The sequence below is a fragment of the Aegilops tauschii genome, chromosome 5, assembly GCF_002575655.3.
Source record: "Aegilops tauschii subsp. strangulata cultivar AL8/78 chromosome 5, Aet v6.0, whole genome shotgun sequence".
NCBI lineage: Eukaryota > Viridiplantae > Streptophyta > Magnoliopsida > Poales > Poaceae > Aegilops > Aegilops tauschii.
The window spans coordinates 445,007,923-445,025,435 of NC_053039.3; the positions used below are offsets into that span (position 1 = coordinate 445,007,923).

The following is a 17,513-nucleotide window of genomic DNA, read 5'->3' on the forward strand; positions in this document are numbered from 1 at the left end:
GAAAAATCCTATTCGTGTTCTTGAGTCTATGTTTAGACCTTATGCAAGAAAAGGAAAGGAATTCCAAACTTCAGGGTGCCAAGCTCGACTCCAAACGTGGAGGTTAAGGCTTTTTAATTTTGAAAAATGCAAATGAAGTTAGAAAAAAAATGAAACTTGGCATTGTGCCCTAATATGTACTCATCATATTGTAGTAATTTTTTTAGAAGGTTTAGCAAAATTCCTGACGTCCACCAGACCATCTCCGACTAAGAATCTTCGAGAGGGAACATGTTATAGGTTTGAACGCAAAAGTGAAGGTCTCTTCATTGGTTGACCCTTATTTTTGTGTACACTAAAGATATATCATTACATGTTCCATACTAGAATTTAGCATTTTTGGGGTTTGCTTGCTTTATTTAAATCATTTAGTGCATTTCTAGGCATTTAATGAATATAATTAAAATTTAAACATAATTGCACTAAAAAGTTATGGAAATTGGGTTGAAAATATCCAGATGTGTTCTTGAGTCTATTTTTAGGCCTTATCCAAGAGAAGTAGAGGAATTTCAAATCTCGGAGTGTCAAGACTCAAACCCAAACATGAGGGTTATTATTTTTTAAATTCCAAAAAGGAAAATGAAGTCTGAAAAACATGGAACTTGGCGTCATGCCATCATATGTGATCAACATGTTGCGGCCAAAATTGGAGGAGGCTTCGCAAAATTTTGCGACGTGCTCTTCTTAGAAATCGGACCATCTTCAAGTAAGAATCTAGGTTTCTAAAGGAGGCAAATCAGGTTTGAAGGAAATTTATGGTCTATAAGGCCAGGAGGCGGCGCCGATGTCTTTGTCAGGCAGTCTTGGGAGATGGCTATAAGTTGCAATTGTTCTCCCAGCAATGTCGTTGTGTAGTTTCACCGACATGGCCATCCTTGTCGGGCGTAGCCTAGGTACGCAATGAATTGCGTGAACCAAATATAAACTTTACGGAATTACTCTCTCCGTTCCAAATTAATTAAGTTCTAGGTTTGTCCCGAGTCCAGCTTGGCTAAGTTTGAAGATTTACAACACCAAATACACCTAGTATGAAAATATATCTCATAAAAATCCCATAAGACTAATTGGATGCTCTAGATGTCAATATATTTTTCTCTAGACTTGATCAAACTATAACAAGTTAAGACTTTGAACAAACATAGAAATACAATTATTTTGAAATAGAGGTACAGTAGTACATTTTCGGGGATCTGCTAAATGAAGAAAAATATAAAAGTATGGAATAGAAGATGCGTTTAGATTTTTCCGATAGGTGATCTAGAGTCTTTAGCTAGGTACTAACTCCATCCCGTTTTACTAGTCCCCTTGTATTTTGGGTCAAAGTTTGACCAAATATTTGATTAGTAAAATATTAATACATGCCATAAAACATCATATTGTTAGATATGTATTTAAATGTAGTTTCCAGTAATATTATATTATATATATACTATATTTTATTAGTTAAAGCCATGGTCAAAATATGACCTAAAATACAGAAAAACTAGTAAAGCAGGACGGAGGTAGTAGTCAATTCGTTCGACACTTTTTTTCTGCCATGGGACATGACGACATACCTTAGGACTCCCATATAACAGCCGTTCGTTTAATAGTCAAAACTTCTACGTGTCCCGTCTAACTAGCCCCACATTCACTGTGGTTGGACAAATGTATGGTGCAAACGAATAGCAGTACCGTGTGTGTGCGGTATGAACCTATAGTGAGAAAACAACACGGCCAATATTCTCCTGGCCGAGCTTCGGTAAAATTGACAAATTTAACCTATAGATGAAATCAAATCACAGAATGAACTGCCCGTGAAATTATTTGACGCGGCTGACCTTTTTGTGTGACGCCCGACACGAAGGCGCCATACTACACTGTGCAACGCCTCACAGATAGGCGCTACACGCCTGGCCAGCGTCGCACCCGTGTGATCCGAAAATTACTAAGTCAGTGTGCAGCGCCTGAGAGAGCTAGGCACTGCACTGTATAGTGTGGCGCCTAGCTCTCAGGCGCTGCACTAGTGGTTGCACTACAAAATGAAGCAACCACTAATGCAACGCCTAGAAGCTGGGCGCTACACTGTATAGTGTGGCGCCTAGCTCTTAGGCTCTGCACAATGACTTAGTAATTTTTAGGCAGCCTGGGATGCAACGCTGGCCAGACGTGTAGCGCCTATCTGTGAGGCGTTGCACAGTGTAGTGTGGCGCCTTCGTGTCGGGCGTCAGACAAAAAAGTCAGCCACGTGAAATAGTTTCACGGGCAGTTCAGCTCATTCTGTGATTTGATTTCGTTCACAGGCCAAATTTGTTAAATTTGCCCCGAGGTTCAAGTTTTATTCCTGACCTCGGACGCACGGGAAGGACCTGCCAGGTCGTGCGCACACCAGACCAGAGCCGCTAGCTGCCACAGGCGCGCGCTTCCTGGAAGGCTGGAACCTACGTACAGGTTCAGCAGACTGGAAAAATCGAATGCAGGTAACTTGGGCGACTTGCCATGCATGTATCCATGGCGCTCTCTGAGCAGGTTGCTAGACTTTTAGAGTCGTCCGCTAATCGCTATATATATCCGTTTCGCATGGCGCTCTCTGAGCAGGTTGCTAGACTTCAGTACTTCAGGTGGCGCCTCTGATCCGATCGGAATAGGCCATGGACCTCCGGCACCACGACATCCAGCTCAGTGCGAGTCCTGGCTCGGCGGCTGCCGCGACGCGGCCCGGCGATGGTGGCACGATGAGCTCCCAGCTGTACCTCACCGTGTGCGGGGGGAAGAAGGAGAAAGCCATGGCGCTGCTTCGCCAACACCCTAGTGGTAATGTTTACCTACCAAACTGTTGGATTTTCCGTCATCTGTACGTACACATACTTGTCAGTGCACAATAGCTTTTTTTAGGGGGAGCCAGTGCACAATAGCTAGATGCAAGTTGCCTGAATTTATAATTTGGGTCCGTCGGATTTCGAGTGAAGAAACTAACAGCCAGAGAGAGAAGGAAGGAGCTTGCCGGAGGAAAGAAAAGAGCTGGTCGGAGAAGCCTCTGGGTCTATCTTAGGGTGGCAGGTGACCCCATCAACTATCTTAGGATTGTGGGGGTGGTGCAGATTCACCGGAAAAAACTGCCCATCCCCGGGGCTAGAGGGATGACCGGGGACAGCAGAAGCATGGCGGTGAACGGCGGTTGAGGGAGGGTGGGGCGGCGAGGCTGGCGCAGGAGCGCCGACGGCCACGGGAGGTGGTGGCTGGCGGTCCGGCAGATGGTCTGTGGGGGCGGTTGGGGAGGAAGCCGTTGGAAGGTTGAAAAAGTTCGAGAGGTTGAAGAAAAGGATCCGGATGTTCGTTTTGCATCCGACGGCTGGAAAGAATCGACAGACCCAGTTTAAGAAATCAGTCACCTAGCCACTCTCATATCAGTGTACCAAAATTTATGGAAGTTCATTTTTTTTGTACAGTTCAACTAAAGCATTGAAACTTGCTAGAGTTTGGCTGAAATCCTACCAAAGTTTCACAAAATTTATAAAATTTCAAGTTCTGCCTACGTTTAGCTCAAATTCACCACGAGCCACCGATATTTTGCCAAAATTGCAAAAAGAAAGTGTCACCATTATATTTTGGCTGCTACAAACAATTCGAAGACCCACCTTCATTGTTTTGTTGTTGGGTTGGGTGGGTCATTGACGAGGACCTACTTTTGTCTCTTGATACGTTAATAACGTGTCTAGATATATCTGTATCTAGATAAATCTAAGACAACCTTTTGAGACTAAGCAAGTATTTTGGTGCATAGTTGATTGACTGAGATTTCCGAAATCTTTCTCGAAATTTCATTCAAATTAAATGGGAACGCAAGTTTCTTTTTCTCTCGGAGGAAGCCCACATATATATTTGAATTGTTTCAGGCATACACCAAGTCAGCGCGGAGGGGAACACCATTCTTCATTTAGCGGCAGAGCATGGCCACGACGAGCTAATCCAAGAGCTTGCCAGCTTCGGGGACAAGAGCTTGCTGTCTTCCCGGAACTCGGCTCTGGACACGCCTCTGCACTGCGCTGCGAGGGTGGGGCATGACAAGGTCGTATCCCTCCTCGTCCAGCTCGCGCAGGACTGCGGAGATGAGGGCACCTTGTGGTGCAAGGACGAGGCTGGGGACACGGCCCTTCATCTGGCGGCGAGGCTCGGCCATGGCGCGGCCGTTGAGGCTATGGTCTCCGTGGTGCCCGACCTGGCCTCTGAGGTTAACGACGCCGGCGTGTCGCCGCTGTACTTGGCGGTGATGAGCAGGTCGGTGCGAGCCGTCAGAGCAATAACGAGGTGCGGCGACGCGTCAGCTGCCGGCCCGAGCTCGCAGAACGCTCTGCACGCCGCCGTCTTCCAGGGCTCAGGTCAGCTTGGCAGCTAGCTTCTCCTTGATATTCTAATTTCTAAAAGTACATGCATAATTGTCAATGCTCGGCTGATATGTACTATTACCATCGATGTGAACATTGTCAGAAATGGTCAGGCTGCTACTGGAGTGGAAGCCATGTGGCCCATCCCTGGCTAGCCAAGCCGACGGCACCGGCAGTACTCCGCTGCATTTCGCTTCGTCCGACGGTGACCTCTCCATCGTACGTGCCATCCTGAGCGCCGTGCCGCCGTCGGCGGTGCACATGCGGGACTCTGGCGGCCTCTCTGCTCTCCACGTCGCGGCAGGGATGGGCCACGTCCGCGTCGCCGAGGCGCTGATGAAAGCCTGCCCCGACGCCGCCGAGCTGAGGGACGACCGCGGCGGAACCTTCGCGCACGCCGCGGCCAGGGGAGGCCACTCCAAGGTCGTGCGGCTGGCCATCAAGAAACCGACGCTGCACGGCATCCTCAACACCCAGGACAGGGACGGCAACACGGCTCTCCACCTGGCGGTGGCCGCACGCGCGCCGGCCGTGGCGGAGGCCCTGATGTGGAAGGGGAAAGTGCGAGCCGATGTCATGAACAACGAGGGGCAGACGCCGCTGGATCTCGCCGCGAAATCGACCAGTTTCTTCTCCATGGTAAGTCTGGTGGCCACACTGGCCGCATTCGGCGCGCAGTCCCGTCCTCAAAGGCGGGACCATGTCCAGCAATGGAACAACCACGACATAACAAAGGCGATAGAGAAGACGTCCGACAGCCTCGCGGTGATCGCCGTTCTCGTTGCTGGCGTCGCCTTCACCGCGGCCAACAATATACCCGGGTCGTACGAGCAAGATGGTAACCTCAAAGGCATGGCAGTCCTCCAGACGAAGGCCATCTTCAAATGCTTCATTATTCTGGACAGCCTCGCCCTGGTGACCTCCGTGCTCGCCGTGGTCCTGCTCGTCTACGGCAAGGCGTCACGCTCCGCCGGGTCGTGGAAAACCTTCACGGCAGCGCTGCACTGCCTGTGGTTGTCCCTGATCAGCATGGTCCTGGCATTCTATGCGGCTCTGGCAGCCGTCACGAGCACGAGGGCGGTCCACGACATCAGCTACGTCATCATAAACGGTGCCCTTTGCCTGATGTTAGCCGTGGTCACGCATTTGGTCAGCCCTCGCGTGTCCTACCACACACTGTGGAAGTACCTTTGGCACCAATGTGGCTTGAAAGGACGTCAAGGTGTCATCCGTAGGCGTATCAGGCAGCAGTATCCAGTCGTCGGTGCTTTCGTGCGCAATCTGCTTCTGTTCAGGGCTGTATATTATGTTCTAGTGCCTGCTGGTTTTGTCATAGTCTGGGCACTCGGTGACCGTGCGGCAAGAGAGATGAAGCAATTGATGTAAGTATATTTTAAATACATATTTCGTTTAAATATTATCTTTTCAATCAACAGGGCTTCGCCCCGCCCTGGCCCCATTTTCACTGAAACGAAACGAAACGAAACCGTACACAGTTCAGTAGTCCAGAACTAAAAAATAAATAAGAGGTAATATTACCGGAGTTATAGAACTTGCGCTCAATATTCAGTTTGATGTTAAAATTTTCAAAAATATGGACTTTTTTTTAAACGAAACAAAAGACTTGCCATTTTCATTGATTAAGAAGAAGAGAATTGTCCGGTTAATTGTCGAAAAACTAGGCTAAAACTGATACAACACAACCCATATAACATGGGCACCAACGGCCAACCTGGCCCCCGACATGGAACAGAAGCCATGACGGCACATGCCAACGGATAGTCACACACGCAAGCAAACGTCAGCTTCGACTTTGGCGACGAGCAACACAACGGAAATATGCAGCACTTACGACGACCATGCCCTCCGCAAACGACTACCGAATGCATGTCATCTTCACCACCTGGACTCGCTCCAACGCAGCTCCGACTTCAAAGCAACCACAGAAGAGCACCTCGGACACGCCGGGAAGAACCGACTACCGAAGACCACGCCGCGACCCAATGTCAGGACCCCGATCCTAAGTCACACCGATCTAGCATGTAACACATCATATCACTTTGCGGCCTCACGCACAGTATTCCACGGGTGCCACCTTACCTGGCCCGTGACCGTTTGCGCCTTTTGGCTCACGTACATGATAGTGTCGCTAGCATCCATATGACAAAGAACCCGGGCCGACATGACTAATCGTGAACCCAAAGTGGCACTAACTTACAGGGACATGCATACATGACCCAGCAACGAACGTGTCGGTCATCAGCGAGTGAATCCGGGCTGTAGCAGCTGGGCTAACAGGACTCCGGGAACCCGGGCTGTAGCAGGCTAGCAGGACTCCGGAAGTCACCGCGTGACATTTCCCCGAAGGGACAGACACAAGAACGAAGTGGGACACATGCCGACCAGTCTGGGTGTTCCGGAGCAGTAGTAACTGAGCTAGCAAGACTCCGGTAAACCGGGCTGTAGCAGACTACCATGGCTCAGTGGAAGCCCCAGACTACATTTCCCCATAAGAGAGGTCACCAAGGATAGACAACTAGGTTGTCAGATTCCACACATACCAAGCATTTCAGTCATACACACAATATGCTCGATATGTGTAAATACAATATGGCATCACAACAAAACTCTACGACTCAAAGTATTTATTCAATAGGCTCTGAGGAGCGAGATATTACAAACATGCGTCTCATGACCCAGCATTCAGAGCATACAAGTCAAAGCACATGCGGAAACTTAACATGTCTGAGTACAGACATCTACAAATGAAAAAAGGCTGAGAAGCCTGACTATCTACCAGATCCTGCCGAGAGCACAAGATCGTAGCTGAGGTATCAAGCTAAACATCGAAGTCCACACGGAACTACTAGCGAGACTAGAGTCTCTCTGCAAAACAATAAATTAAGCAAACGTGAGTACAAATGTACCCAGCAAGACTTACATCAGAACTAACTACATATGCATCGGTATCAACAAAGGGGGTGGTGGAGTTTAACTGCAGCAAGCCAGCTTTGACTCGGTGGCTATCCTAAACTACGACTGCAAGTAACTCTTTTGAGGTGTCGCACACGAGTCCACATAGTCACCATATCAATACACCACTATGGATCCGCTCCCGTCTCCCTACGAGAATGCCATCCATAGCACTCACGCTTATCTTGCGCATTTTAGAGTATCCACTTTCACTTGTCTATGAACTGTATAGGCAACCTAGAGGTCCTTTACCGCGGACGCGGCTATTCGAATAGATCATTTATAACCCTGCAGGGCTGTACTTCTTCACACATGTTATCACCACTTAGCGTCTGCACACGACATTGTTGGGGAACGTAGTAATTTAAAAGAAATTCCTACGCACACGCAAGATCATGGTGATGCATAGCAACGAGAGGGGAGAGTGTTGTCCACGTACCCTCGTAGACCGAAAGCGGAAGCGTTAACACAACGCGGTTGATGTAGTCGTACGCCTTCACGATCCGACCGATCAAGTACCGAACGCACGGCACCTTCGAGTTTAGCACACGTTCAGCTCGATGACGTCCCTCGAACTCCGATCCAGCCGAGTGTTGAGGGAGAGTTTCGTCAGCACGACGGCGTGGTGACGATGATGATGTTCTACCGACACAGGGCTTCGCCTAAGCACTGCTACGATATTATCGAGGTGTAATATGGTGGAGGGGGGAACCGCACACGGCTAAGAGATCAATGATCAATTGTTGTGTCTATGGGGTGCCCCCTGCCCCCGTATATAAAGGACCAAGGGGGGAGGCGGCCGGCCAAGGAGGAGGGCGCGCCAAGGGGGGAGTCCTACTCCCACCGGGAGTAGGACTCCTCCTTTCCTTGTTGGAGTAGGTGAGAAGGAAAGAGGGGGAGAGGGAGAAGGAAAAAGGGGGCTGCACCCCTTGTCCAATTCGGACCAGAGGGGGGTGCGCGCCTCCTTCCTTTTGGCCTCTCTCTGTTAGATCCGTCGGGATCGGTTAGACTAGATATTCCGGTAGTTCTTACCTTCTGCTTGTGGCTCGAGGAGCCATCGGTGCCGGCCATGGTGATGGTGGCCGGTGTTGGCAGAGAGTAGTGGGCGAAGTGGTGGCGGCGCTTCCCATCAGCACTGCACTAACCCTAGATCGGTAGGGGATTAGGTGGGGTGTACGGTGTTGTGACGAACCTCGTGATGCGAGCCGCCGGCCCCCACCTCTTTATATAGTGCAGGTGACAGGGGCCCGCCAACCATAGTCGGTTGAGCACCCCCGATCAGGGCGCAGATCTAAGGGCCCGGTGGGCCGTTGGGCCCACACGGTGGAGATCATCCTAACACTCTCCTCTATTCCCGTATGGCCCAATAAGGCCCAATACTTCTCCCCGGCGAATTCCCGTAACTCTCCGGTACTCCGATAAATACCCGAATCACTCGGAACCTTTCCGAAGTCCGAATATAGTCGTCCAATATATCGATCTTTACGTCTCGGCCATTTCGAGACTCCTCGTCATGTCCCTGATCTCATCCGGAATTCCGAACTCCTTCGGTACATCAAAACACATAAACTCATAATATAACCGCCATCTAACTTTAAGCGTGCGGACCCTACGGGTTCGAGAACTATGTAGACATGACCGAGACACGTCTCCGGTCAATAACCAATAGCGGAACCTGGATGCTCGTATTGGCTCCCACATATTCTACGAAGATCTTTATCGGTCAGACCGCATAACAACATACGTTGTTCCCTTTGTCACCGGTATGTTACTTGCCCGAGATTCGATCGTCGGTATCTCAATACCTAGTTCAATCTCGTTACCGGCAAGTCTCTTTACTCGTTCCGTAATACATCATCCCGCAACTAACTCATTAGTTACAATGCTTGCAAGGCTTACAGAGGACAGGGGAGTTAATGAGTCGAGCGGGGTCATATTTCAGGGCCCAACGTGTGGTAGTAGCTGTTCATGGATCACAAACACAGAACTCAGTTCTTGAGGACGGCTTCAATGAGACAACCCACCATGTACTCCTACATGGCCTCTCACCGCTACCTTTACCAAATCATGTTCACACACTTAGCTCTCAACAGTAGGACATGTTCACCACATTCCGATTTATCCCCGATGAATAAGACCTGACTCAACTCTAAGCAGTAGCATGAATGACAACAAGCATGAATGAGTAGGCACATCATGGCTCAAACAACTCCTACTCATGCTAGTGGGTTTCATCTATTTACTGTGGCAATGACAGTTCATGCAGAGGAAAGGGGTTCAACTACTGCACCATGTAACAGTTGAATCGTTGTTGTCCTAATGCAGTAAAAGAGAGAAGAAGCGAGAGAGTGGGATTGTATCGGAATGAACAAGGGGGTTTTGCTTGCCTGGCACTTCTGAAGATAGTATAGCTCTTCATCGGTGTCATCGAACTTATCGTTGGAACTACGTCCACTGAGAGGGGACAAATACCGGCAAACAGAGAAATAACACAATCAAGGTAATGCAACAATATGATGCATGATCATGACATGGCAATATGCTGTTGATTGAGCTAATGCAACTAGCAACCATATTAAATGAAGTTAGTTCGAACCAAAGGTTCAAATTCAAACTCCATATGTGATTATTTAAATGCCAAACATTTGATTTGCCCTATTCAGCAACTATAAGTTGTTCTAACATGCATGAAAATGCCATAAGCAGATTCTTTAGATTTTTCTGATAATTTTTCATATATAAATTATTTCATTTGGAGTTATGGTTTATTTTCTATGATTTTTAGAAGTTTGTAACATTTTCTAGAATTTCCAATTTAAATTAGAAATATGATTATTCCAATAAATGTATTTATGACATCAGCACCATGTCACAGTGACTTCAGCAGTCAACTGGGTCAGCCGGGTCAAACCTGACGTGTGGGGTCCACACATCAGTAGCACAGTGCTAGCTAGTGATTAGGTTTAAGTTAATCTAGGAATTAGTCAGGCCGGGGCCCACATGTCTGTGAGTCAGTGGGTCATTAGCTTAGTGCTAATTAGTTGTTAGGCCGGCGTTTAGCCGCCGGTGATGAGCAGACGCGGCGGCGAGGCTGGGGTTTCGCCCTCCGGCGACCAAACGTTCGGCGGAGGGGCTCTGGATTCCTCCTCCGGCGACCAAATGGCCGGCGGAGGGCATCTACGTGACGGGGAGGCTCGTCCGCGTCGAGTGGTGCACGCAGCAGCGGCTCCGGTGGCCTAAGTCGACGGCGACAGCGACTTGCACGGCGGCCGGAGTTCGGGAGTGCTTGGAATCGGCGTTGTGGTGCACGGTGGGACGAATGGGTGGGCTAGATCGGCTCCTGGGAGCAGCACGAGCGCAGTGACGTTCTCAGGGGCAAGCTGAGCTTGCTCTAGCCACGGTGACGATTTCGCCGGCGGCGTGAAGCTCACGGGCACGGCGGAGAGAGATGCTACGGCGTGCTACAGGCCACGGGGATAAGGGGAGACGGTGAAGGAGCTCACTGGGAGGTCGAAGAGCAGCTCCATGGGCTGAGGGAGGCGCTCGGGGCGGCGAATCGACGACGACGATCTTCGGTGGCCGACAAGGGAAACGACGGTGGTGGCGGCGCAGCAGAGCTTCTGGCGCCGCGTGACTCGGTGGAAGGACGAAGACGGCAAGGCGGGGACGCCTGGGATGGAGAGGGAGCGAGGGAGTGGCTGTGGCCGCGGCGGTGCACGGCGGCGCTCTCTGACGCGTTCGGGTCTAGGCGGGAGTGAGAGCAGAGGAGAGGCAAGGCACGGGAGGAGAGTGAGGGGGTACGGGGCTGGCGCGTGGCGTCTTCCAGAGACATCCGGGCAAGCAGGCAGAGAGGAGGTGGTCGGGCGCGTGCGTGCGTGCCGTGGGCACACGCCCTCGTGCCTACTGGCACGAGATTGATGACGGGGGAGGAGCTGGGCTGGGCTGGCTACAGTGCTGGGCCGCGCAGGTGGGATGCAGGTAAGCCAGGTAAGTCCTCTCTCTCTCTTTTATTTCTGTTTTTCTATTTATTTGCTCTGTTTTGATTTAGTTTATAGACCAAATCATTTTTATAAATCCTGAAAATATTTGTGGGCAATAACTGAATTGTTTCAGAGGCCCTCACTAAGTTTCAGAATATTTGGAGCTACCAAATATCTTATAGGAATTAATAGCTCCAATTCAAATACAATATGAGTTAATTCAAAAATCCATTAATGACCTAGAAAAGTGTGCACCATTTTTGGCAGAGGTTCTAGACCAATTCAAAAATCATGAACTTTTCTGAAGGGCATTTTGGGTTCATTGATAATATTTTTATTTTGATCCTAGTTGCATTTCATTTGGTGCTAGGGTTTGAACATCCCCATTTCAAGTTTAAGCAAAATTTAAACATGATGCAACAACCAAGACTAGTCCACAAGCAAAGCTAAAGCTAGGGCTGTGACAGCTCACCCCCACTAAACAAGAATCTCGTCCCAAGATTCAAGACGTGAGGTAAGAAGGAAGGGGCTCACAAAACTATCACAATCTTCTCGATCCAACTGCCCTTCCCGAGGATGTTGATTCATTGCACTTGATCTCGATGTCTTGCTTTGAGAACTTCATCCAACACGACAAAGAGAAGGAAGGGAAACCCTAAAGAGTTGATCCTCTCGAAGATCGAGCAACTCACGATCAACTCACGAAATGAGACATAGAAACATCTCTTGAGCTGAGATACAAAACACACATAATGGGCAATGGAAAGAAGCAGATGACAAGGGTTCAATTTGGTAGGCAACAATCCCACGCTGAAGAGGACGGTGCATGATTTCAAGATAGCGATGAAATAATTGCCATGATTCCATAATGGGGCACCTTAGGGGAGGTGACTCGTAGAATTATTCCCTTAAGTGGCAAAAAGAATTACTTTTGATCCATAGATCATTGAAACTCTTTATACCAGCCTGCGGCAATTCATAATGGATCGTTTGATGGAGTACGAAGGGATGGCATACCCAAACTAGAATGAATGATGTGGACTACCTTGTTGAAGACAACGCAATGGATGATTTTGCTTATCATCGGAAATGGATGGAATCTGTGGTAGGACCACTTTGAAGATGATTCTAATCAGTAATTACTGAGAAAGGTAGTCCATAGGGGATGGCACAATGGCGGTGCAAGCTGGGAACAAAATATAAATGCTGGGAATGATTCTAGTAACTGGGGAGAAACTCAACAGACGGGAGTGATTCCACTATTTGAATGGTTCTAGCATAATCGAGGAAACCAAGAGCACAAGGACCCCTGAGGAACAACTTCTAGAATAAGTTGCACTAAATCCTCATGGAGAAGATGGTCAAATAGCCCAGTCAAGATACTACAATGATAGATCTCCCTGATAAGTGTGTTGGCCATGACATCCACTTAACGATTCAAAAGACCAATACTGTAATTCTTGGGAACGTCCCAACCATCATATCTTCCTGAGATTCAGACCTTCTTGGTGTTAGGATATTCCAGACTTAGCATGTTTGGAAGGAAAGTTCGCAACACAAATCGACGAGATGACGTTGCGAGATTCTCAAGAAACGGACTACGGTAGTAAGCTCCAAAACATGAGCTGGTTCTGCTACACACATGTGAACACGCTGTCCCAGACAAGCATGACCACGTAGAGTCTTATAATAAAACACTACCGAGTTCTGGTAGGGAACCATCATTGAGGATATCGAAGTCCTTCTATAAGCCCGGGTTAGCTCTTAAGAAGGAGCTTCTTCACCTTGAACAAATCAATCAGTGGCTTTGTGTGCTAGGAAACACATATGGAATGGAGGCGGCCAACCTATCAAACCATAGAGTACTTTGCACATGTGTGACTAACTTGGGACGATTCCAGAGGAAGCAAAAACAAGCTTTCTTGAATTCATGGCAGCAACTTGCATCAAATGCACATGTATTAGAGAAAGTCACTTCTTTCATCCGAACATATGCTTCATGAGCGGAACATGTAGATAATGCTTATAAAAGTTTCCAACGCTAGCTTAATGTCCAACAAATCATGGAGAAGATAAGAATGTTGTCGATGGGCTCAACAACAATTCATCCAGGTTTCCATATAAATGGAATTCCACAATCAAGTGAACACGATGATAGCATTGGTCAGACCCAAAAGATATAACGGTGTATGCTAGAGGAAGCAACCACGAGTAAGACAACATTATGAGCGTCGTGTTCCTGATTTGATTTGACGATAGCCCATACTCAAATCAAAGATTGGGTAAGACAATAGGTCCAACAACTGATCACGAGGATCAATCGATGAAGGTGTCATCTTTCTTCAACACACACACACACAAAAGATATCCCTTAGAGATGAACTAAGTCGGACAAGCTTTTATCTTCCAACTCTCCAAGTTGTTGTTTTGCTTGACCAACTAGCTCAGGGGTATCCAACACAGAATCTCGGAGAATGGGTGGTTTGGAGGAAAACCAACATGATCACGAACTCAACATAGCGGTCAGGTGACAACTTGGTAATACTTCCGAGAAGATATTCGGAACATCACGAACCACCGATATGGTACTAAGCTTGAGAACAATCTTGCTTTTCAGAGCAAGACGATATGATTAAATAAGCAAGGGATTGAAACAATCCTAACTCATTGATCGAAGGGTGCTCCAAAAATAAGGACCAGGTAGCATGATCAATCTTAGAATGATAACTCAACAACCAACATGCTAACAATGAATTATTGTCCATTAACTACCAAGCTAGACGGTTGCTAGAGTATTGATTCAGACATCATGGTTCACTTGTCGGCATTCCGGTTGCTACAACACGGAACCGAGGAATGAAAAATGATGGCAGGAAGTATCACTTTGTCAAGAATTCATGAGAGATGCTGCAATTCTCATGGCAATCCTGACATAAAGGGGGTAATACTCCGAGGTAGAACAGAACAAAAGCTGGATTGTCATTTTGATCTGCGGAATACAACTACTTTGACCAGTCCAAGAAATGGATGAGGTGCTGGAGTTTGTTTCTCCTAGTCATTCCGGAATAGAATGGCTTGACGGACCACAAGAATAATAGGCATCGATAACACGAATGCACAACTAGTCCTGACTATCAATTGATAGACAGAGGTCAGAATACAACTAAAGAGAGACAACTCAAAGTAACATATGGTTTTCTGAGTTGCGGATGCATAGATTTAGTATGTCAAACAAATTCAACATATTTCTTCCAGATAATCCATGCAGAAAGGTAGGACTGGCAGATTCACAATGCAGAATGGAGAACTCATCAAGAGCACTCTTATTGTGATGTTTTGATTCAACAAGGAACTTCTGCCATAAGTAGTTCATGGTATTGGAAGAAGGATTTACCACGGACGATGAGGACTACCGCAAAGGTTACTAATATCCTAAAGGAACTAGCAAACACTATCAACATGAAGTAAGTAGGGTGAATCTCGGGTTCCAGAACCCAGGAATCGAATGCTTACTAACTAAGTGGCATCACGGGATGCTTTCGAGAATGATGGCCAGAATCATCACACTAGGAACACAAGACATGGCTAGATTACTAGGTGATCCTCTAAGACACCTATGGTCATAGTAATGGCTTCAACATATACGCTGAGGCAACGGAGTACCTCAACTCGACGATTAGTGTGGTTAATCTGGCCCAAAGGAACATTGAGAACGGAAAGAAGGGATTTGCAAATGCATCAGACTATTTAGAAACCTGGGATGACTCGGACAGCATAATGGCTGTAAATGCTCGAAAAAGATTTGAGACATCCTGAAAAATAGTGGCATGACCACTCAACATCACAATATCAAGGTTCTGAGGCCAGCTATGAACACACGAAAGTAGTAGAAACTGAACTGAGACTTGAAACTATCAACTCTATAAGTCTATGGATTAGTAACACGTGATCCTGATAGAAAGATGAGAAGCCTAGTTCTTAATCCCCGCAGAAGAGAAGAGGTTGACTCAGATCAGAAGGACATGAGGTAAAGGAGTAAAAGAGCCTTACGTTCCCTTTCACAATCAATTCCCTTATATAACTAAAGAATTTCTAGACTCAACTTCGACCAGTTTGGCTTGGTAATCCTACAGGCAGTCAGGCTCCGATACCAAAGTTGTCAAGACCCCGATCCTAAGTCACACCGATCTAGCATGTAACACAACATATCACTTTGCGGCCTCACGCATGGTATTCCACGGGTGCTACCTTACCTGGCCCGGGACCATTTGTACCTTTTGGCTCACGTATATGATAGTGTCACTAGCATCCATATGACAAAGAACCCGGGCCGACATGACTAGTCGTGAACCCAAAGTGGCACTAACTTATAGGGACAGGCATACATGACCCAGCAACGAACGTGTCGGTCATCAGCGAGTGAATCCGGGCTGTAGCAGCTGGGCTAATAGGACTCCGGGAACCCGGGCTGTAGCAGGCTAGCAGAACTCCGGAAGTCACCGCGTGACATTTCGCCGAAGGGACAGACACAGGAACGAAGTGGGACACATGCCGACCAGTCTGGGTGTTCCAGAGCAGTAGTAACTGGGCTAGCAAGACTCCGGTAAACCGGGCTGTAGCAGACTACCATGGCTCAGTGGAAGCACCAGACTACATTTCCCCATAAGAGAGGCTACCAAGGATAGACAACTAGGTTGTCGGATCCCACACATACCAAGCATTTCAGTCATACACACAATATGCTCGATATGTGTAAATACAACATGGCATCACAACAAAACTCTACGACTCAAAGTATTTATTCAATAGGCTCTGAGGAGCGAGATATTACAAACATGGGTGTCATGACCCAACATTCAGAGCATACAAGTCAAAGCACATGCGGAAGCTTAACATGTCTGAGTACAGACATCTACAAATGAAAAAGGCTGAGAAGCCTGACTATCTACCAGATCCTGCCGAGGGCACAAGATCGTAGCTGAGGTATCAAGCTAAACATCGAAGTCCACACGGAAATACTAGCGAGACTGGAGTCTCTCTGCAAAACAATAACTTAAGCAAACTTGAGTACAAATGTACCTAGCAAGACTTACATCAGAACTAACTACATATGCATCGCTATCAACAAAGGGGGTGGTGGAGTTTAACTGCAACAAGCCAGCTTTGACTCGGTGGCTATCCTAAACTACGACTGCAAGTAACTCTTTTGAGGTGGCGCACACGAGTCCACATATTCACCATATCAATACACCACTATGGATCTGCTCCCGTCTCCCTACGAGAATGCCATCCATAGAACTCACGCTTATCTTGCGCATTTTAGAGTATCCACTTTCACTTGTCTATGAACTGTATAGGCAGCCCAGAGGTCCTTTACCGCGGACGCGACTATTCGAATAGATCATTTATAACCCTGCAGGGGTGTACTTCTTCACACATGTTTCCACCACTTAGCGTCTGCACACGACATGTGCTCGGCAGACTTCAAGCGAAAGCTGACGTGGGTGTAGACCATCACCTGACTAACCACACAAGTCTCTAGTCCAGGTTTATCGCCTATTCAGTTTCCATCCGAAGGGAGTCCGGCCGAGGTTTCCACTTACGGCCCCGAACGATGTGTACAGGGTTCCGAGACACCAAACGGGCGCGTGGCATACCCGGCCACGTGCCTACCGCATCACAGCCCACCCCTCGGGTCAGCGCTGCGCACGGCCTCCAGCATACTACAAACACCAGAAACTACTTGCAGCTCCTGGACAGAGGACAGGGGGGTTAACAAGTCGTGCGGGGTCATATTTCAGGGCCCAACATGTGGTAGTAGCTGTTCATGGATCACAAACACAGAACTCAGTTCTTGAGGACGGCTTCAATGAGACAACCCACCATGTACTCCTACATGGCCTCTCACCGCTACCTTTACCAAATCGTGTTCACACACTTAGCTCTCAACAGTAGGACATGTTCACCACATTCCGATTCATCCCCGATGATTCAGACCTGACTCAACTCTAAGCAGTAGCAGGCATGACAACAAGCATGAATGAGTAGGCACATCAGGGCTCAAACAACTCCTACTCATGCTAGTGGGTTTCATCTATTTACTGTGGCAATGACAGGTCATGCAGAGGAAAGGGGTTCAACTACCGCAGCATGTAAC

The 17,513-nt window shown here is 47.8% G+C and overlaps 1 protein-coding gene across 1 annotated transcript; it reads left to right on the forward strand.

Moving 5' to 3' along the window:
• Positions 1-2,373: 2,373 nt before the first annotated feature.
• LOC109753854 (protein ACCELERATED CELL DEATH 6) lies at positions 2,374-5,789 on the forward strand. The gene is made up of 4 exons (XM_020312777.4): positions 2,374-2,498; positions 2,640-2,832; positions 3,915-4,397; positions 4,507-5,789. The coding sequence occupies exons 2-4, from the start codon at positions 2,670-2,672 to the stop codon at positions 5,787-5,789; spliced, it is 1,929 nt and encodes a 642-aa protein (XP_020168366.1). The 5' UTR covers positions 2,374-2,498; positions 2,640-2,669.
• Positions 5,790-17,513: the final 11,724 nt, after the last annotated feature.

Bases quoted from the DNA above. Each gene is read 5' to 3' on its own strand.
- LOC109753854 (XM_020312777.4), top strand. From the start codon at position 2,670: ATGGACCTCCGGCACCACGACATCCAGCTCAGTGCGAGTCCTGGCTCG. The intron at 2,833-3,914 runs GTAATGTTTACC...GAATTGTTTCAG, and splicing joins GCTTCGCCAACACCCTAGTG to GCATACACCAAGTCAGCGCG. The intron at 4,398-4,506 runs GTCAGCTTGGCA...GAACATTGTCAG, and splicing joins CGCCGTCTTCCAGGGCTCAG to AAATGGTCAGGCTGCTACTG.